The sequence below is a fragment of the Temnothorax americanus genome, unplaced genomic scaffold (genome assembly GCF_048541705.1).
Source record: "Temnothorax americanus isolate GAGA-0224 unplaced genomic scaffold, ASM4854170v1 Scaffold23, whole genome shotgun sequence".
NCBI lineage: Eukaryota > Metazoa > Arthropoda > Insecta > Hymenoptera > Formicidae > Temnothorax > Temnothorax americanus.
The window spans coordinates 2,130,908-2,153,534 of NW_027509371.1; the positions used below are offsets into that span (position 1 = coordinate 2,130,908).

At 38.3% G+C, this 22,627-nt stretch overlaps 1 protein-coding gene and 1 long non-coding RNA gene across 11 annotated transcripts; one reads left to right on the plus strand and one right to left on the minus strand.

The window, feature by feature from the left end:
• Positions 1-3: 3 nt before the first annotated feature.
• Zasp66 (PDZ_signaling and DUF4749 domain-containing protein Zasp66) lies at positions 4-21,529 on the minus strand. Of its 9 annotated transcripts, XM_077407951.1 has the most exons (10): positions 19,290-19,669; positions 17,051-17,310; positions 16,340-16,511; positions 7,308-7,463; positions 7,110-7,160; positions 5,897-5,985; positions 3,318-3,456; positions 2,079-2,111; positions 857-936; positions 4-588 (listed from the first exon to the last, which is right to left on the minus strand). In XM_077407951.1, exons 1-9 carry the CDS (start codon positions 19,401-19,403, stop codon positions 874-876), a joined length of 1,077 nt encoding a protein of 358 aa, XP_077264077.1. In that variant the 5' UTR covers positions 19,404-19,669; the 3' UTR covers positions 4-588; positions 857-873. The 9 variants fall into 9 exon arrangements, with proteins under 9 accessions (XP_077264077.1, XP_077264080.1, XP_077264082.1 ...); XM_077407954.1 differs by lacking the exons at positions 857-936; positions 19,290-19,669 and adding an exon at positions 21,473-21,529; XM_077407956.1 differs by lacking the exon at positions 3,318-3,456 and having other exon boundaries at positions 19,290-19,680.
• Positions 11,377-22,415, plus strand: LOC143898463 (uncharacterized). Of its 2 annotated transcripts, XR_013257221.1 has the most exons (5): positions 11,377-11,509; positions 11,627-11,748; positions 13,502-13,718; positions 13,923-13,974; positions 21,913-22,415. It is a non-coding gene; the product is annotated as an uncharacterized LOC143898463 (long non-coding RNA). The 2 variants fall into 2 exon arrangements; XR_013257220.1 differs by lacking the exon at positions 21,913-22,415 and having other exon boundaries at positions 13,923-16,318.
• Positions 22,416-22,627: the final 212 nt, after the last annotated feature.

Below are 22,627 nucleotides of genomic sequence, written 5' to 3' on the forward strand. Positions count from 1 at the left end.
GTATTTTGTGAAAATTAATTTTTTTCATTGTGCGTAATGTTAAAAGTATAGTATAGTGTGTAAATAGATCGTCAAAAAATAGATACATCGAGATACGGAGAGACGGAGGAGGGGAAAGTAAGCTATCTTGGTGCAGGCCAGCGAAAAGTATTAATCTCGAGTATATAGAATACGCAATGCTTGTGCAAGCCACGTACTAACGCTGCGTATTGAAGTAACTATTATTACTACGCTTGAAAGATACACGGCACTGCGTTTCACCGGGCAAGCAACGAATGTCGAGTACAATTCGTCAATTCGCGCTCCCTAGACCCTAGCTCGCTGGGGTGTGCGTTCATGACCGGAGCACGCTTTTTCTTTAGAGGAACATAATTCGATCGCCTGAGCTCGACACGCTCGACATTCGTTTTATTTTTGCGTAGTACAATAAATAAAATATAGATTTATTTAACATAAATAAACGGATGTAATATATTTATAGCGTCAGTTCTCGGCTTAATAGTCGGTCTGCCCCAGCACACTGTACATGATCCTCTTGAAACTGTTGCTCTGATGGATCTTCTCGCCGTCGTCATCGAGCACGTTCATCTAGAAAAATTGGATTACTCGCAGCCGCTCACCACGTCTCCAGGTTACAAAGGTGCTCTCTCCACAAAATGAATACGCTACGTTTTAATTCGGATTTAGGCGTAAATTTCCATCTCGTGAAGCGGCATGCATGTATTCGCAGCGCTGAACGCGCGTTACGTGAGAAATAAAACAGCCGGTAATGCAACACGTCTGCCCTAGGAATTAATTATCTCTACGCGGAAGCATTTTTTGTGTGCAATGCAAAAGTATCAGAAAACGCACGTACAAGTTCCTGCGAAAATTTTAATAGTCGTTGATAAGATCCTTAACGAAAGGGAGGGGGAAGGGACGTCTAAATGATCCACCCTTAATTGAAACAGATGCCGCAGATTAGATTGGTGTCTTCGACCGCGACAATTGTTAACGTTAGTGGCGATGACATACGTTAGATATATTAATACGAGGTAATCGTCGTTAAATGATTCAACGAATCGACGCGAAATCTTTTTTTTTTTTTTTTTTTTTTTTTTGCAACTTTAGAGGAGAAGTCCTTACGGAAAAATACTGCAAAAAGACTACTGAAGTTGCAAGAAAAATGTACATACATACACGAAGTTATAGTAAATATTACGGTATTCGCTATAGTTTTGTGTGCTTTTTTCGCAACTACGGTAGCTTTTTTTCCATAAAGGAGAGGCGTCGAGTCCTCCGCGCGATTTTCCGTCGGTGATATACGGCGGCTGATTATTACCGAAAGACGTCTTGGCACGGTGCTACGGTAGACGAAAAAGAAAGAAGTACATACAAGAGAAGTAGCGCCTCGTGCCAAGTCGCTTATATAATCCGGTGCCGTTTTATCGTCCGGCTGATGCGGTTGAGTAACTTATAGCGTACGCGGCGCCGGGCCAGTGATCGATAAATCTTCCCGGTAAATAAGTGGTGAACAATACGCGACGCGGTAATAATAATAAACGTGAGCGACGTGAAAATCGGCTTATCGAGTTTCAGCGGCGAGAGAAATTTTTTTTAAAAACTGATTTTTCTCGTTATAAAATCTTTGGAATTTTTTTTTAACGATTTTAAAGGCCATTGCACGTAACAAAGTTTTAGTCATTTAGTCGATTATTCTCCTTGAGCTTGAAGAATAATCAAGCGTGATTGGTTTATTTTCTTACGGCCTTACCGATTATGACTAAAACTTTGTTACGCGCAATGGCCTTAAGTTTCTCGGTGACGTTCCGCGAGATGTGCGACGCAGTCGAACGATTTCGCGCAGGATGCGAGAGGATGCTTCAAATTCGCTTCGAGAATATATAGTAGTCTACGCAGCTGCGAGCTGCGACAGCTCTGAAATTCTTGCGCAGAACCCATGCGGCGACATGCGAGCGAGAGATGCATTCGCAAAAGACGCGTGTGGTCTCAGCCCGGCGCAATGTTTTCTAATATACTGTGCGCTCCGCAAAATCGATCGTGAATCTCTCTGATCGAAGAAAAATGCGGATACTTACGTATGCGGGACTCTTCGGCGGAGGCTGGTACACCTGTGCAACAAACAATCATATCGTTGAAGTCTCTTAGTGCGCAAATTTTTTAAATGTCAAAAGAGAATTAAGGAGTTTATTGAACCGCACTGTTAAATGTTAAAAAATGAAATTTAAGGATGTATTGGAGGTACAATCTTAGACAAAAGTGCATGAAATTTGAAATACTTGAATATCTACGCCTAACGTATGGTAAATCTAGATGTAAGATACTCAAATGATAGTAGGAGTCTTATTTTTACTCCTAGAAAGGTATTTTTTACTTTACAAATGTTTTTTCCAGTATTATTTGCAATTTTTGTAATTTATGAGCCTAAACTTTTGGCAGTGAAAATTCCTTGATTTCAACTTTATAACGTCAAATTATTAATATAATTAATTATTAATTATTAATTAATAATTAATTATCATTGATTATATTAATTTATTTTTTTTTAAACTGTGTAGTAAAGACAATTGAAATTTTGCAGATATTTTTATCTATTCGTATACTATAGATGTACAAAAAAATTCAAAATATTGGTAGCGCTCCTTCAACATTTTTTTAGCTGTTTTATCCGTCAAAATCGTCTCTTCCCATGGCATAAGAATACGTGTAAAATCAGTGAAAATTAAAATTGTTATATCTCAAAATCGTCCCTTCCCATAAGAATACGTGTAAAATCAGTGAAAATTAAAATTGTTATATTTCAGCAACCGTTCAGTGGATTCGTTTCTACTTTTTTGTAGCACATCAAGAAGACTAAAAGAACATTCTTACAAATTTTTATCCACTTGGTAGTGCTTTGAAAATAGGTCCGATACATCCTTAAATAACATTTTGCTATTTTTAACTACCATATATATGTCGAAATTTATTGTTTCAACACAAAATAGTATTATTTTAATTCCATTGGTTTAGTTAAATTAACATTGTTTTTTATTTTAGTTATTAATCAAATATAAACTTAAAATTAACATATTCAGTAGATGGTGGTGACCTATAGAATGATTAAAAATTACTCAAATTGAGTTTAATTCGACACTATAAATTTAAAGTGTTTTAATAAAATTAACGACATATTGAGTAGAAACAGTGGCGATCTATAGGAATAGTTAAAAATGACTCAAATTGAGTTTAATTTGTCCGAATTTAACAATGCGAGGCAAAAAAAAAATTTTGCCGAGACCAGGCCTCGAAAGAATTGAAAATGAAATTGCATATACCCTGTTGGATTTCTGCGGCGAAAAGACACCGGTACGAACCGGCTGTCTGACCTCCTGCACCTGATCCCCGAGTTCCTCCTCCTGCAGGGCTTTGTACGCCTCGCTCTTGCTGGGGTCGTACTTCACCGGTTTCTTCAGGCTGCACGTACCGCATGTGTACACAGGGGACGACTTTTAATTGCGTTCTTTCGTTCTTTCTCTCTCACGTGCGACTTTATCTTTCTCTTTTCTTTTTTTTTTTTGTTTGTGTTCTCCGGATCGGTTAGCAGCGGCCGAGGGGGTTACAATTTGCCAATTGCGCTTGCACAATTACTTATGTTTGTTTTAGTCTGTTCGAGAGCGACTTTCAGACGCGTCCTCCAGCCGAGTTCAATCGAGAAAGAGCGGTCATTCCTTCATCGTGCAAACCCTGCGTGCATGCCCGATCAAGAAGAACGCGTTCGTCGGACACTTCGAAAATTGCGCCTTTCATCCTCGGAAAAAAAAGATTCGGAAAAGAGTAAAAAAATCATATATATATATATATATATAACCATGAGATCCGAGAGAAGACTCACAAAACACTTTCCAAGGTTTTTAATTTGTAACAAAATGTGTATATCTATTTCTTTCTTGTCACCAAAATTCTTTAGACCCACGATGATCTTTTCGCCGGTATAAAAAAGGGGATAAATAAATCAAATTATGTACTAATTGTAATAAAAAAGAAAGAGAAGGGAAAGTGTCCTAAAAAATATACTTTTAATTTATTTTAATTTATAATTTATATTTTCTTACTTTCTTTTCTTATTAATTTATATTCTTGCAAGTGTGTAATTTTCAGATTATTTTTATTTTCATTATCAAATTCTCTGCAGCACCCGCCGTTCCGAGAGATGTGGCGCAAAAATAGATTTCCATAACGGCGCAATTTTCGAAAGTCGTCTCGAATTATTCGTGCACGATATCTACTGTACAAGCATACGAACACTCGTTAAAGAAACGACGAAGTTAGTAGATATTCTCACATATTCTCAACTACTGTATTCATTATTGATTATTCACTACTTTGTTACATGCAAGAATTTACTGCTGAAGGAAAAGCTTTTTTTGGCACGGACTCGCGAAATTTGCAATTTTGTCCAATAATTCGTGTTCTACGATTTTTACTATGTAATATGAACGGCAAACTAACCCGAAATAATAATCGCACAATCATTTCGAGGGATTCGCATATTCAGTGACCACGTTCTCTGTGTTAAACTCCATCGGCAATTAAACTAATCGTATAAATTAATTTAATTATCCACGTTGAATCGTAATTAAATCGTAATTAAAATGTTAATAGAAACCAATAAAAGACTTGTGGCGTTTGAAATAATTTAAACGTAGGATTTTAATGACGTGACGGATTGTACAATAAGTTTAATGAGTACCCAAAATATTTCTAATCGACTTGTGATAATTACTTCTCGATAATTTCGATAATCGCAATTTTCATATTTGTTTTAAAAATATATATAAACTTTTCTCATTAAACTGTATAACAAATTTCGTTAATAATCTATCTGACAATCACAAATGCATAATTTGCTGTATGCTTTAACAAGGGAACGTGTCCAATGATCCACGTGAAAACCGGGAAAACTCTGCCGTCGTAGATCCGACGTGCGAGAAGCATCGGAAAACGTCTCGAACGTCTTTCGACAATTTTTTTTTTAATTTGGTCTATTGAATTGCGGCCACACGTTCTTCGACGAGGCGGCCTTGGCCTGCTCTTTCAAGACTCTCGCTTGCTCCTGTATTTCCTGTTTCTGTTTCAGGAAGGAAAAGTCTATGAAAATGCTGGAAAACAAACAAACCGCTACGTAAGTAATCAATCAATCAGGAAAATCCGAGAGAGCCGTATAGGAAAAAGAGAGAAGGAGCCGACGTCTCCTTCTCACTTAACGATTGACCACCGACGATCGTGCGCCCATTTCGAGCAAAATAAACTCGATTTATTTCTCCAATTGGTAATTTCTTTTCCCGAATTACAGCCTTCGTGAAAACGTTGTCTTCCGAAAAGGGATAATTTTTTTTCTCGCTCGCGTTCCGTTATTTTCTAAAAAAAAAAAAAGATCTCGGAAAATTATTTTCGTGAGAATCATCACGCTTCGTGGATATTTGATTAAAAGACACGCCTATAAAAAATGAAATAAGTGGATTAATAGAAATTAATAAAAATTCATTTTATTTTCCAAAATAAATTCGTGTTGATTTCTTCAATTCACTCGTCTTCCACTGCGATTATCAACCCCGTGTCAATTAATATCCTGTTAACTTCGATTAATGTAGAAAATTAGATTTTTCTGCACGAGCAATTTTTATTACATGACAGCGATTTGTGTAAGCGTGAGCGGCATTCAGCAGCGAAGCCAATTTTGTATTAATTATTAACCTGTGACTGCTGCAAGCATCACGGCGTATTAGCGATTCGTTATATATATATATATATATATATATATATATATATGTGCTTAATTCGGTTCAAGTGTGGTTAAAGACTAGTTAAAAGAGAACTTAGTACACAATCGTGTGAGTAGTGATTGACTACTTACGGTATAGCAGACGCTTGGCACTTGATAGTGTCAGCGATGTTCTGATCCGAATAGAGTCCGATCGGCGAGTTGAATTGCTTGTGGACAATCTAGAAAAATCAAATTTCACGTTTACAATCGCGGCTTACAACATAAAATTCGCGATGTTACTATATCGCACAAAACTCAAAACTCGAAGCTCGATCGTGGCTTGAAAATAAAACGACTAAAAACGATCGTTTCGTAAGCAGAAGCGCAAAAGAGATTATTTTAGAATCGTTTCTCTCTTCTTATTTTGACTTTTATTCAAAAGACGCAAAAAGTTTCAAAAATGGAGCTGATGGATATGTACCATCGGGGCACTTGAGTGTTTTGAAACTTTAATGCAATATAAGCGGAGTCTCTGCATTATTAATGTGATTGTTCACTATAAAGATGTTGCGTATTATTGTTGCAATCTGTCCTCAAGTCGTGTCACTCGCGACTACGGTATTACACGTTATGACAATATAGCGCTGTAAAAAATAAACATAACTCTAGTGTGTTTGGCACTGTGGACAGGACAAACATTTGACTAATGCCAAGTTTCCGTTATATGTCGGAAATTCACGGTAACATCCAACACCGTCTTGACTCACGATGCTTATTCTACAAAGCACTCGCCGTTACAAAATGACAGTCATAATGTCGCGTGATAGCTTCATAATCGTCGCCATTCCGCAGTTTCGTTATCTCGTATACCTTCAGAATTTTTGAAACACGTTAGTGGCAATCAATAATCAAACCAAATACATTTAAATAAATGTCAGTCGAAATAAGATTCGTTTTGGTCATTGCAGGAGTTAAAATTTTATTTATATCACATTGCGTGTATAAATTAAATTAGATTCAATTATTAAAATAATTCACAACCGAGTTAACTCCAGCGATTTTAGTCGCAAACGGGAGTTGTATCGATTCACGATGTAATCGATGCGTCGGTATATATTATTTCGGATTATCGAGTTACAGATGAGTCCAGCCGGACATCCTGTAATAATCGCGTTAACAGCGTGATTATAAAAATTTATTGTTATTATTAGTTATTAGCGTAAAAAATCGTAACAACGGGGATATATCGTCAAACGAAACTCAAGTTTCTTGCGGATATATCGATCGTCCAGAAAGCGTAATTAAGCGGATCGTTTCTCGAAGCGGCTCATACGAAAGTAAACACAACGGAAGTGATCCAAACCTTTGGAACTTCATTCGGTCCCACGACACGCTGAAGTACCGTTTCCGCCACCTGCTCAGACGACGTGAAAATTAGATGTACAGTTCAAACGCTAATTTTTGAAAAACGCGTATATACGTCTCTCGAGAAAGTGGGAAAACTTATTCGCGAGTACACGTCGCCGAGGGGATCGGATGTAGGTTTATAACGTCGGTTTACCTTTTGCTTCATAGCGACTTCGGGATGAGCCGGCTCGTAATGATGGGGTGCCGCCCTGATCCACGGATTCGGATGATGTCGCAGATAGCATTCGCCGAGATGGGCATCCTTCTTGACCTTGGCACCCGGCAAGACCAGAGGAGTCGTACGGTATGGCTAAAAGACACGGTCACAATATTATAGCTCTATTAAGTATTCTTTTTTATTTTACTCTGTATTATATTTTATATACATATTTTATTAATGTATGACATTTATCTTGCTGTATACTATACATTAGTGAATTCATATCTCGTGTAAATTGACATTAACGATATAATATATGACACGGTATAACTATGCGAGTAATGGCAGTTAATGGGGCAGATGAAACAATATCCTGTCGAAGCGGTGCCAATTAACTAACGAGATCTAAAATAAACCGCAATGGAGGCCATGGCGATCGAAAGGTGGCTCGTTAATTCCTGACGCTTCTTACGCCGCCCATAATTCCGAGCAACGACAAGAATAAATCGATGATGATGATGATGATGATATCGCAGCCTAATTTGACAGTGATCCCATTTCGTAACGTTAGCGAGGTGAAGTGCGAGTTAAAAAAAATACCGAGTCACAACAGAATATACTCTTGTCGTAATTTTATATCTCTTTAAAATACATTTAAGAGACATTTTAAAATAATTAGCGACCAAATAGCTCATATTAGTCATATTCGTGACAGATAAAATATTTCCCTTCGCGAATACTTCTTTCGTTTCAAAATTTTTCCATTTTATTGTTAAACTAACAGTGTTTTCCTCTTTAAATGGTAATTCTTCATTATTTTGTTTCCATGACATGTATAAGATAAATTTTTAATTAGCAGCAACACATAAAGACCGATTTCTATCTAATGTTCAGACGCTGGCAAACCGAAAATGATATATCGTCCGACGATGACAAACCGTCTCTAAAGAAGCAAAGATTTCGCGTATATAGCTGGCTCACAATGAGAGAAAATTACATAAAATCGGCAACCATCCTCGTGGCATCGCGAACGAGTTCGGCTTGCCAAGTTATGGATCGTTCTGTCACGTGTCGTCGCTTTTGCGCGACATTACGAAATTACGCGAATCTGCAGGTGCATCGTATACATCGTCGATTCGCCACGCGGATCTACTATGTTTACAGCCCGAGTTGCCGAAACATTCGTGAAAACAAACGCGATATTTCAAACGAATTTCCCGTGCCCGTAATATTCCCCGCGCGTCGTCGCGTATATATTCTCGCGAAATCGCGCTGGAGCGAAAATGTTAGAAACGCCAGGCATATGATTATCGCGACCTTTGAAGAGCCGTAAATAAAGCTTTCCGTGATATATTTTCTCGCGGAAAGCTTTTTCTCATTTTACTTTCTATGTAAAAGTCACGTCGAGGTAATCGCTTTTGAAAGCACGGTACAGCTTGAGATTTACAAGCGATTCATCTGCAACGTTTTTATTTGTCTTGAAGTTATTACACTGCAAATTCAAGTGTTATTTTTACACGCATAAATGTTTAAAAATGGCGCATTTGACTGAAACTCTTTTTACATGTTTCTTGCGCGTTAAATTACGTCATTTAACATGTTTAATCGTATTAAATTACAAGTTAATAGGTACATACGTTCAATCGTGTTAGTGACGCGTGATTTAAAACTGCAAGAAATGTGTAAGAAAAACTTCAGTTAAAATAACACACTTGAATTTGCAGTGCATCTCGAGTTTACAGAGCACAATGGAAAAAATACCAGACTGACTTTACGCGTATCTTAATCTAGTTTTAAAATTTTTCCGCGACACTTTTTTGCACCTTCTTAAATCAATTTCTTTCTTGAGAATATAAAAATAGAATAAGATACGAAATATAATTATAAAAAATATAATTATTATTATAGTGACCAATTGAAAGCAACGTCTGGTCACTCTGTACTACTTTGAATTGAAGATAATAAAAAAGATTAACAGATATTTCGGCTTTTAATAATGTGAATAATAAATATATTCAAATATATTATATAAAAATACAAAATTCCTCGTATAATTTGTAAAATTCGATCTTTGTTCCACCAAGAGGGTGGGGGGAAAGGGTTGAATCATGCATTAGGACTGTTCTTTTCAGCTGAACTTCTCGCACGCTTCATCTTTTCTTTTTTTCTCTCCAACGTGAAAAGAAAAAGAGGAAATATGAACCGTGCAGAAGTTCAGCTGGAAAGAACAGGCCTAATATTGTTCATCGGCATAGCTGTGGAACGTGCACGCTGTGATGTTTCACAATTTTAGAATCGCGGTCGCGGTCGCGGCAAGTTCGCGCGCGAGGTTCGCGTCGCGAAATCTCTCGCTCGCGGCGTGAAATCATGCGATTACGATGATTCCATTATAAATGGGTCAGAAGCGTCCTATTATGTTGGAGGGTGAGCCGGCGAGTGACTCTCTCTCGAAATAGACGAAGGCCCCCGGCCGGCAAAAATAACGCGCACCCTGAGCCACAAAAACCGCGCCTGTCCCCTCGCGCCTCTCGTCCGCTTCTTTCCGCCCGTGACTTTTTCACCAGGAAGCGTTCCCGCCTATTCGTTCTTGGACGGGAAACGTCTCCGCACCGTTGAAACGTTGGCAAGGTCGCACAATGACTGAGAAGGGAATAGGTCGGATTGCGAGACTGTCTGAAGCCCAAAAGGGCGTCCCACTTCCGTGACGCTCTCGATGACGAATATCTCGATGTATTTTGAAACGCTTTATAGAAATATTTAGGATAAATCTTAATGAGACCGATTCTTTCCAATAACATTATAGAAAAATTTTGTCACGTTACCATTTTTAAACTTCAACGATTTGAGATCATCAATCAGTTAAACACGAGAAATTATTATTTAATTTAAATGTTATTTCCTTGAATTTTATTTCTTTAAATTTTATTTCTTTAAAGAATAAAATGATAGTTTTTTTATTTGTACAATGTTTAATATTTGGAGGAAGAGGATTGGTTGTCGTCTCCCAAAGTAACTGGAGTATAGTGATTATTTCAGAATCACGTTCGGTTGATTGAGTCAATTAATCTCGTCGCTCTCATAGCGAAATTTTTGCTCGCGGGCCTATGATATCTTTTTCTTTTTTTAGAGGATTTGCGCGAGCGTGATGCGCACGCTCGCGTGCGTCGTTTTGTAAAAGGTCTCTCGAACTAAATTCAGACGGAGCAAAACAGCTGTTTCGCAGAGTGTTTATTGCTTGGCGTCGAGGTGAAACTTGAACTCTTTGGAAACTTATTGAAGCACGTTAGCAAGAGGCACGCTAACGAACAGATGTTTCAACTTCATTAACGCACGCTGAAAGATACAAAATTATAATTACAATAATAATCGAATTTATTTCGTCAAGAGTAAATTCCGATTTGCTCCATTTCTAATGCAAAAATTTTACTAATTGTCAAAACCGTCTATAATTACATCGCTTTCTGACTTGAAAAAAGGTGTCGTCAAATTAAGAATAAATAAATTGATTAATTGTGTAATTAGATATAGTTAATATACAAAGACATTAATTTTAGATTCATATATTATTCAATTGAATATTTGAAGTTTTTCAAACGGTTTAATTAAAACTCCATATTATTCTAACAAGAGAAAAATAATAAACATCGGAAATATATTTTTATATCACGATACATGATATTTTATATGAATTATCGTTTTTTGTGTGTCCGAAAATAATCACGTGTTTCCATCGAAATGTTGTTCAGGAAACAAAATTTAGAAAATTATCGCTAATTCCTGCACGCGCCAATCAACTCTTAATTAAAATCGTCGCATTAAAAACGTTGCTTTTTAAAAAATTTCTCGATTTTTCGGACGAAAGATGAGTTCGGAGGACCGTGGGTGTGTCTTTGTATGACGGCTTCTCTCGCGTGTTCGTGAGTAACCCAGATCCCGTTCACGAAAATAGAACGCGATACCGATGAACGGCATCCGCAAAGGCGATGCCTACGTGCGTTTTATTGCATAGCGCGTTATTAATGCACATTGCGTCTCACGCCCGAACTGCCTTTCATCTTAGTGGCTGCGATCAATCTCGAAATCGCCGGTACTCTCTTCAGGATTCTCACAGACGAAATAGGCAAAATTGATCTAATTCCTCACCCGAATGGCAGAATTGTCCTGCCGACGTTTACATTTGTGCGCACCGTGTCAAGGTTGAACAACGCGAAATCTAGATCATCTGGCGATCCTATTGCTTGTGTCGTTATTCGATATCGATACGACGCGTCGGTGGAGCTAAACCTGTGTTATTCAGTTTTGATTATTTTTAGGGTGACATTGTTAAGCCCCGAGCTTTATGGTTGTTCTCTTGTTGCGGACAAACTCACGCATAAATGCCATCCAGATGAAAAACAATGGAATTTTGTAAAACGGAGCGAAATCGTCTTGGCAGGTAACTCAGCGTTCCAATGAGAGGAAATTTAGAAAGTCATCTGATGTCAGAGATAACGTAATTATTAAATGATAAATAAATTTGCTTATGTATAAGTACATTTTTAATTCATATAATTATTGAATCTTATTCATTAAATAACTGAATAAATAATCTCCCCGTATACGTATGCAAATTATAATAGTTTCATCTATAATATCTATAAATCATTTTTTAATCAATTAGATGCTTGGAGCGATTAAATGTTAATTTTAAAAAATTCTGAGAGTAATCCCCGTTAAGAGGGGACAAGTCTAATGTCGTAAGCATACAGATTCCGCTCTAAAATGCGACGTGACTTGCGTTACTTTAAATCTAGAAATGCTCTTAGGTCAAAAAAATTTCTGGAAAAATAAGAATAAAAATAAGAACAAATGAAAACAACGTTAATAAAATTTTATTTTTCGGACGTCACCGTGATGCTTTTACGTCAATATAGCGGATGTAGCCCGTATCACACGCGCGCGCGCGAGGTCCGCATTTCGGTCGCGAAGAAGAGACACATTCAAAAGCAAATAAGGAAAAACTCTTGCGTCACGTTTTTGTCCTTTTATTGGACGGGGTTTTTTCTTCTTTAATCAATCTAAACCGACGAAACACACACCGACGAAACTTCTCGTCTCTTTCGTACCCAGTAAGCAGCCGCCTCCTCCTCCTTCGGATGATGCTCGATGTTGTAACGATAGACGGTCGTGTAAGCGGGCATCTTCTCGTCTCCGTCCGTCGAGGGGCGTCCCGCGGAGAGAGAGCTTCCCTCGCAACCACCGACCTTATGTCACCCCTTTCTCGCGCGGCAACCCTTTCGCGGCTCTCGCCTCGCAATCGTTCTCGCGCGTCGTCCCTCGCTCGCGACTCTCGCGGGATTATTCGCTCTTAAGCACTACTGGCTCGGCGCGAGCGCGGGCGGCACTAACTCTGGCCTTTTCCACGCGGCTCTTCTCTCTCTCTCTCTCTTTCTCTCCTCTCTCTCTCTCTCTCTCTCCGGAGAGCTCTCTTGAAACTCGCTAGCCCTCGTCTTTACGTAAAAGCTTCTGACACCGGAAAAACGTCACAAGTCGAATACTCCTCGTTAATCTTAGACGCGGCGACTGTAATCGGATTATCGTCTGATTGAGAAATCGGAAAGATACATTTATAAATAAAGACATGTCATCAGGGTTTTAGATCAAAGGTGTGTTTTTGCTGATTATCCTTCAATGAACTCCAATTGGTAATCCTAATATTTGGAACAGTTTCATTAGTATTCTCTTCTGTCAAGATTAAATCTTCTTTTTAATTGAAATTATTTGCAATTTTATATTTTATATTCTCATTTCGTGCTCTTAGCTTCTAAAATTTCCTACAAGTTGATTTGTTGTTAGAATAATCGGAGAGAACGTTTTCTTTGGCAACGGCAATTCGATGAAATTAACGAGAGAGTCACTCGAGGGTGTAAATTTCGATTGCCAGATATATCGATAAATCTTTCACTTTCTCTATCTATTAATTAAACACTGTACAAGGTATTTTAGATATCGCACATTCCGTTTTATAATAATCAAAGATGGCCAATACCATTAGCCAATTATATTTAAAAAAATATATTTTTGGACTTTTAAATGCTCAATTTTTCGTAACATTCTGAGTATTTTTTAAATAAATATACAATAATTGTTTAAGAAATCCTTAAAAAATATTTTAAAAATTCTTCTTTACTAATTTGAACCTTTTACAGAAGGCTCTTATCATTCAGAAGGGAAAGAAGAACCAGAAAGATCAGAGAAGAACCTTTACATCAAATGATTAAAGCTGCGCGGTGTAAGTTCGAACTTCATAAGGAGAGTACACAGAGCATCGAAAAATCGCTTAATATATGTAAAGCTGCGCACATAAGGGTTAAATTTCCTTAGAAGACTGATCCTGATTTGTGCCATTTTAGAAAAAATATTCGAGTAAGTCATTTTTAATTAAACATTTAAATTTAATACGTCCGCAAGAGGTTTGCTTTTTTACACGTTCTATCACTCGTGGCCATTAAAAAAATTAACGCTGCAAATACTCAGTTTCGTGATCGAAGACGCTATTAGCGATATCTTTCAAAAATTCCAGTGCCATTAGGAATATCTTTCAAAAAATATATATATTTTTTTTTTCAGCTCAAATACCGTTAGAAAATTGATCCCAGTTTTGTGCCATTTTAAAAAGAGAGTAAGTTATTTTCACTTTAAACATCTTTTAATACGTTGGGAAGAGGTTTGTTTCTTTATATATGCTTTATCTCTCGGGGGCCGTAAAAAGAAAAATGAAATCCGCTGTTGCGCGGGGAATGTGGTAAGCGAAAGCGTGAACGGCGAAGTCTTGGATCCGCGGGACGTATATCGGATCGGGGCAGGCAGAGGTGGTTTCGATGCAAAAGCGATATTTATAGCGTGTGGCAACCGGCTCTGCTGGGTGGCGACGGACTTTCCGGCATCGTGTGGCGGGCCAACAAAAATATATTCACACTTCGGACTTCCCACGAATAAAGGCACCTCCGCGGCGGTGCCTTCGCTTCGCGCTAGCCGCTAGGCGATGCACGATGCACCCTGGTATCGCGATACACGTCGTAATGAGCGCGCGACGACGCGTTTCTCTTTCTCTCTCTCCGCGGTCTCGTCGGTATATCGTTCTCGCAAAACCGGTTAAACGCTCCGTTAAACGACGGGAGACATCTGGACGCAAAATTGCGATTTTGCAAATCATTTCCCCGTCGTCGTTAAAATCGCAAAATGTTGATATCCTTCCAAAAACTCACCGTTCCTCGCAGTTCTCTGCCCCTATAAGTTAGTTGAATTAATCACGCGCATTTATGTGAACTTGAATTAACTTTAATCGCAACTTTACGAGACTTTTTTTCCTTCCTGCGAGATTTTTATGCGCGCCGTTACGCGATTCGGTTATCGATTACCGCGATAACGCTAACAGCGAGCCAGAATTTCGTCAGCTCATTGAATAAGCTCGTGTCGAAACGAGTGGGAGGATAGGATTAAACGCGACAAATGTCCTGTCACGCTCGTAGCCGTGATCCGGCAATGAGTTATTGGATTTCAAAGTGCAGAAGCGTATTTCGAAACGAGCTCGAGCTTGCCAGACGCCACGACCATACGGACTTGAGAAACCGGAGTACGGGCCGCTTCTTATTACGGCGATTCGCGTGCCTCTGACACGGTCTATACTTATTTTACGATGTGCTTTGATCTATTTTTCCAAATCTTGCTCCTCAAACGGAGTTTCGCGTTACGGGCGAATCAAACGTTCCGTTCTTTTCCTCAGATGAGCTCGGTAGAGCTATAAGCTTTTCTGACATTTTCCGTGCTTTTCAAATTATTGCTTGAGAAAACGCGAAGGCAGATAGTCGCAGGTGTAAAAGCAATCTTGCCTATTTATGCAATTGTTCGCGGTGTTTTGGCCCCACTCGCTACAGAGAAAATCCCCAAGAATCCGTAGAAAGATAAATAAAAAGCACTAAGCACTAGTGACAGGCAAGAATTAATTACGACGAGACGGTCTCGACTCGGTACTTTGTGCTTTCGCTTGCATAATTTCGCACGTAGCTGTCAGTCGTCGACCGAACTCTGGCGCCTGCTGGTATCAATAAACGTGTGTGATAACGCGCGTTTCTCTCTTTCTTCAATGCTCGATTGCGATTAAATAACAAGTTTTAATTTAGACTTTAGACGAAACTTTCCTTTTCTAAGTATTATGTTTGAACGTTTCAAAATAGTATATCTTGTATTATTTCTTTGCACGTCAAACCCTGGTGCCGCTGATATCAATAATCCTATATAATCACGCACGTTTCTTTTTTCTTCATTCTTAATTGCGATTAAATAATAAGTTTTAATTTAGACCTCAGACGAAACTTTCCTTTTCTGAATATTATGTTTAAATGTTTTAAAGTACCTTTTATAATACGTCTTGTCATTATTTCTCTGTATATGCGTTCAATTGCATTAAGAACTATTGGCCTGAGATATTTTTCCACGACGTTCTACTAAGCAGACTATTTCAGTCCTGAAAAGAAACAAATACCGTCGGACTTTGATTTATACGATGTAACAAAGTCGACTGTTCCTTCGCGCGGATCAACGAACTCTCCAGCGGATTTGTATTGTCGACACATGCTCGGAAAGTATTGACAATTTTCAACATGTTTCAAAGACTAAATGCACTTTCGTTCCCGATCCCTTAGAATTGCTCTTGAGACACGTCATTGATACACCAGGTTTATCGCTGAATCTAAATGAATCCAACAATACTTAAGCAAAGCTCTCCGATTGGCTTTTAATATAATCATGATTTTATTCAGAACGCGTACAAAACGTCGATTCAATGAAGATTTATGTCTGTTTACTCTACACAGCAATTTCTTGTACGATCAAATTGAGAACTTGGATGTAATTTATTTTTTCTCTCGTTTCTAGCACATTATAGTTTAATTATTTCTAATTATTCAGTTCTTTTATTTAAGTCCCTTTTCTTAGACGAAAACAACGGTTTGTAAAAAAACGATGTATAAAAATGCATAAAATACCTGCGACAGGTGAACCCTTTCCTCGCGGATCTCGTCGAGGTGTTCGTGCGGCAAAACGATCGTCCTGCGAACACCGTGTTCCGGAGTTGGCGTTGAGCTGTACTCCTCAACCGAGGGCGGCGGCACTGGACTCTTCGGTAATTCTTGCGGATGTTCTTTCGGCTGTTTGTATCTGCGTGAGAGAATTGCAAGAAACATTAATAAAATATGGCAGATCGCGCATTCGTGTCGCAACATAGCGGTAGAACGCAAGCAGCTTTGTGGCGGTTTCAAGACGATCGCCTTTATACATTAAAAACAGACGGCGGACAGTGATTTTGTGAAGAAGAAAGAGAATCGAACTCCGATCTTGCAAGATAAACATTAAAGTAGAATACATTAATAGTATAGAATTAATAATACAAAAGAAACGCTTCTTAATTTTAACTCGAGAACAATCGGCATTTCAAATTCCGATTCGCACATCCGAGAAAAGCCTGTTATCAGATAAAGACGATCGCCCAGGTGCGAAAGTAAGTGCGGTAAAGGTTCCAATGCAGAGCGGCGAGAAATGTCAGTCGTGCTTTGTGCGAAGAAAGAAACTGATTAATCGAGGGGACGAATTAATCAGCGGCGTGTTGCGATATTGCGGCGGCAACGTGGTGTCATTGTTGTGAAAGTTTTTACGGCATCAAACGCGTAGTAATAATAGAGATAGTATTGCATTCTGACAGACTAGTGGCCGCAGCCCCGTTGCGAACGATCGGCCTGAAAATCATGGGTGGTGATGGTGACGCGGTGATGGTAGTGTCGGTGGTTGATGTACGTGATGATGTTCTTGCGGCACTCGACGGCTCAGACCTTTCGACGACTAGCTTTATGGTTTCGGAGTTTTGGAGGAGATTCTGCGCGTCTACATGCCTCACGTCGCGCGCGTCGTAATCGTCGATCTTCTTGATCATGTCACCCCTCTGGAGCGCCTCGTTCTCCGACTGCAAACAGAGCATCGATCCGGCGCTGTTAGCGATAATTATTTGTTGTTACATTAATCTTTGAACATTGTTAATTATTATTGTTCTCAAGAGACAATCAGAAATAATGGATATCTCAAATCTCTAAAATACACGACGGAAATCTGCTTCTTAGATTTATTTACTTTTTCTGGAAGTGTGTGTAAGATATTATAAGATATATTCCTTAAGCAGCTTTTAAAAAGTAATAATAAATAAAATGTATAAATTTACAATAATAATTTTTTATTCAACTATATCCACCTTTATTAAACGCCGTCACGACGTTTCGACCCTTGATTTTGGCTCTTTTTAAGTGTAAATCTATAAATCATATTTACTGATTTCATGACTTGGATATCATTTATTAAAATTTTTATTGCATTATATCGTAGGATTTCTTTGTCAGTGGGAGTAATGTAAATTACAATTTACATGTTTTTAATTATTGAATTTGTGATTTATAGATTTACACTTGGATCAAATCAAAAAGGACCAAAATCAGTGGTCAAAAAAGTCGTGACAACTATATTTAATAAAGATGACAGTTGGGTCGAATAAAAAATCATTATTGTTAGTTATTTACTGGACAGAGCAAAGTCTCATATTTGGTTTAAATAAAATTACATTATAATTTTAGTTTTCACCAATACAATTTAACAGTAAATGTTTTCAAAGACTTACAAAAATTAATATACAAGTATATTAGAAAAAACATGGATAAAACTGTAAAAAAGAAAGACTCCTGGAATGTAGAATAAGATGAAATGAGGGAGAGGCAAACACACACACACACACACACGTAGATTGTATTAAATAATATTAAATTCGAATTATCTATTAACTTATTTCTCACGCAAGATAAACACAGAGACGAGATTAAGAAGTAATTAGAGAATATTAAGAAAATTTTTTAGACAATACGAGTTCTACGCTCTTCGTTTGAGCGATGTTGGCGAGAAGACGCTTCGGTTATCTCGTTGGACCATATTTCGACGCAGGCTCAGAAATGTAACGCGTCGTATCGTGTATCAATGTCAACGGGTTCTAGATCGAATCGTTGATTTGAGAATTCCTTGGCAGCCTTCCTCATTTCGAATGTTCACGGGGATTACGTTACGTCTACCTCTATTGTTCCGCCGCGGCGTTCGCCAACGCGAAATCGCATCGAAGCCAAGTAAGCAGACACCGTAATGAAGCCTCCCTAATGAGAGAAACGACTTGCTCCGCCCGGATAAAAATCATTGCCCGGAGAGATAAGACGACCCGTTGCCCTCAAATGCGGCAAAGAAAGGGACTTGCATACTTTCTTCTCGAGACACACGTTCGAGGACTCGATGGTTACTGGCTTTACACTATGATGCTTATAAACACAAACCTGACTTAGAACTTTATATTATTAAAGTATTTTTTAAACTGTGTGACAAGTAAAATTATAATAATATTATTATTATAAAAAATTATAATAATTTTTTACATATAATTTATACCAAAAAATAAATGTGTGTTCCGCCAATAATGTTAAACAAAAAATAATATATTCCATCGACAGCAATTGGCAAAAATATACATATACTTCACGACGTTTCAATAACCCAGGATTCGGGTCCATATAATTTATAATTCCTCGAATGTTATAGTTAGTTGATTAACACTTTCAACTTGATTTACTTGCTTCCAAATTAAATAATTTGCATCTATTTGAAACATTAAAAAAGTTAATTACTTTTTATTTTTATTATTTTTAGACTTATCATATTTCGTTTATGTCATTATCTTATCAATTCTTATTAAAAGACCACCAAAAACTCCAGAACAAATTTGAATTCAACGGAACCCACTTCGAAGCTCGCAGAGAGAATCTATACCTAACTAATAATTTAATTCGGAAATCAACTGAAGACGTGAGGAGATTGGGCGGGAATTAAGACGAGAAGAAGAAGAAGAAGAAGCAGACTCACGCGGGTGACAACGATCGGCGTGCCCAGATCGGCGCCTCCGGCGATTCTTATGCCCCATGGCCTGCCGGTGCTGGATCTCCTGAGTTTCACGATCACCGTGTGCCTCCTCGTCATGCTCCAGACTCGGTTCAGTCAGCACCACCACCAACAACAACACAACAACAAAAACAGCCACGACACAAGCACCTGATCAAATTGCGAGATGCACTACGGTGGGCGAAACGACGGGAGAGAAATGAAAAAAAAAAAAAAAAGAGTAAGTTTCACAAGAGGAAAAAGGGACCGATTCTCTCGGAAGAAGGGAAGACCTCGCGCGAATAAACGCGAGCGATGGGTCTCCCGGATCGTGTGGTCGCTCTCTGGTTCACTACTGAGATAGCAGCTGCAGCTGTAGCACTTGCCGACTATATGCCGACTTTGACAGAGCCCTGAGCCGAAAGCGAGAAAGAGAGAGACAGCGAGAGAGGGAGAGGAAGAGAGAGAGAGAGAGAGCTCCGTTGCCCAACTCTAATGGAGACTACCGCCGCTAGTCTCTCTTTCTTTCTCTCTCTCTGTTTCTTTCTTCGCTATTCTGGCCCCATTTCGAGTTGGCGTATTGCGCCAACGTATTGTTCCAACCCGCACTCGTTTCTCTGACATTTGCTATGTATATATACGTGCGTGTGAGCACGCATAAATACTTTACAGTCTTTCTCGCCTTGAGTGAGAAATACAGAACCGCGGATATCCGCGGAAAGCTATATCGCGGAAGGATCCTTGAAGATGCAAATGCTAAAGCCAAGAATTTTGTGACTGAAAAATTTATTTTTTGTTATTTAAATTTTTATGTGGTTTTTCAAACAGATCACAGCCCGCTCGTCTCGTTGATCTCTAGAGAAAGATATGATAATTGTAATATTGAAATAACAACTACAGTTGCTTCAGCAATTGAAAGTGCGTGGCTAGAAAAGAATATTTCTGGCCAGACTTTTGCCATACCGTTTTTTAAGATTTAACACTATAATTTTTTTCGATAGCTTTCTAAACCTATATAGTACTTAAAACAATTAATTCAATAAGTTAATTCAATCTGATAGAAACGCGGCAAAACTATAACAAGCTGAAACTTAAATCAAAAGATACATGAATCCGTAATATCATTGAAGAATCTGATCCTTCATCTGAAGAATATCCTTAAGAAAATTTCAGATATTGAGGGAATATATAGGATTGAATGTAATTTGAATTCTTCAATGATATGCAACATTACGCAAAATTATTTGTCACGATAATTTGCAGAAATTATTTGTGGTATACGATGTAGGACGCTATTGCAATTTAAAGCAGCAAAATTTTATGTGATTTTTATGTTTATGTTACAAAACGCTATGAATATCGAGGAAGATAGGCGCGGGTAGGATTCCGTAATTCTATAACTTGTATAACTCTCATGCACAACACAACTTTATTGACTCGGTTCGAAATATTTCGATACGTGTTTCATAACCAATCCGTTGTAAGTAGGGCGGGCTTATATACGCTTTAGTATCTACGGAGGAAGCTATACGAGATACGCTTCATCGTGTCAAATATCCCAACGGCAGTTTCTTCATTCGTAAATTTGACATCGAGTTTCAAAAGAAATTATTCATTTGTTAATTTGTTTCGACGTCAAACAAAAACAAAGTTGCAATCTACTTGTGATTAACAGAAAAATAGATATTTGGATCAATCGGAAAAGACGTGGGACAATAAACGATCAGATAGAGTAATTATAAATTAAATAAATTATCGTTTAACTATCAGAACGTTTCGACTACACGGAGTCTTCGTCAGCCGACAAAAAATAAAATAAGTATAAGTTAGGTCTTAGGATATTCGGATACCTAATTTATTTTTTCATAATTCGAATCGTCGAAATCACTCCGAATCTACTTCCATTATCAAATATTTCCTGTAATTGTCATTGTCGAATAAGCAATTTATTTAATCGCGAGATAAACCGATTTTACCTGTCTATTTCAACGTAGCTTCAAAGTTAAGCTTTATCATCGAATTTTCCGCTAAACGAAAAACTCCAGACCTCATCGAGGGATCTGCCATTGGAAATCAAGGTGGTTGGTTCTGGCAGACAGATGATCGGACTATAAATCGGGAAAGAGGTCGAAGGGATTTCTACTGGGTCGCGTGCCCTTCGTACTTACATAGGTCTCGTAAAAGTTGCCTATGGAGAACTTGAGGGCCATCCTCGATTCACGAAAACCTGGTCGGTCGCGTATTTTTTTCCTCCGCTTGTGAGACACGCTTCTTCTCACGCGCTTCTTTCGCCGTGCGATGTTCACGGGCAACGAGGAACTTCTCCCCTATGCAGGCCGATTCGATGCAATTAGCTTGGCTGCACTGTAATTAACGGAGACTAGAGAATCGGCGACGGGAGAAAGAAAGAATGAAATAATGAGAGAGAGGGAGAAGGAGAACGCGTGTAGGACTTAAATTAGCAACCTATAGCGCGAAAGGTTAGTCAATCGCTCTAGTGACTCACTTTACCTTAATTTATACGATCATTAACGCATATCGCCAATATGCGATGTGCCCAGGATTGGCGGTCGACGATAATGAATCACCGGTTAATTACGCATTGCAGGGCGAACTCGAAAAGAGAGAGAGAAAAAGGAAGGACCATCGGAAATAGTTTGGTACATCCGGGAGTTCGTGGGAACTAAAGACAACAGCGTTCCTTTTGCGTATAAAACATATTTAATGTATAAAACCTCTCGCTTACTCTTATCAAGTGCAATAAAGACTCAAAACAATATAAAAAAATAATAAACTAATTACTAATAAAAATAAATAATTCATTTTTAATAGAAATGAGAGATAGATAAACAGATGTAAATTCTTTATTAACACCCGAATACCGCTCGTAATACAGACCAAAACACACGATTAGCTTTTACTTCAGACGAGCGAAGATACTTTTATTTATTGTTAATATACGCTGGCTTTATAATGCGTAATAAAGTTAGCATTGATTGCCCTGAAGAAGACCAAGTAGGTCGAAACGTTGGCTACGAACTAAAGTGGATTACAAGTTAACGTAAATTCTTTATTAACACCCGAATACCGCTCGTAATACAGGCCAAAACACACGATTAGATAAACAGAGTCTATTTTACCATTTAAAAGAATTGTCTTTATGGGCATTAATGGATGATATATGTATATACTACGAAGAACTCGTTGTTTTATAGATATTCTTCGGTGATCGCTCGGCTGATGACTATACGTCGTATCTCATTGCTGCCCGCACCGATCTCGTAGATCTTCGCATCTCGCAGCAATCTTCCCGTCGCGTAATC

What these genes read in the sequence shown, in the direction of transcription:
- Zasp66 (XM_077407950.1), bottom strand. Translation starts at nt 19,403, where the DNA reads ATGACGAGGAGGCACACGGTGATCGTGAAACTCAGGAGATCCAGCACC. An exon ending in CGCCGATCGTTGTCACCCGC is followed by an intron (nt 17,311 to 19,289) that starts GTGAGTCTGCTT and finishes CTCTGTTTGCAG; the next exon opens with TCGGAGAACGAGGCGCTCCA. An exon ending in CGCCGAAGAGTCCCGCATAC is followed by an intron (nt 589 to 2,078) that starts GTAAGTATCCGC and finishes CAATTTTTCTAG; the next exon opens with ATGAACGTGCTCGATGACGA.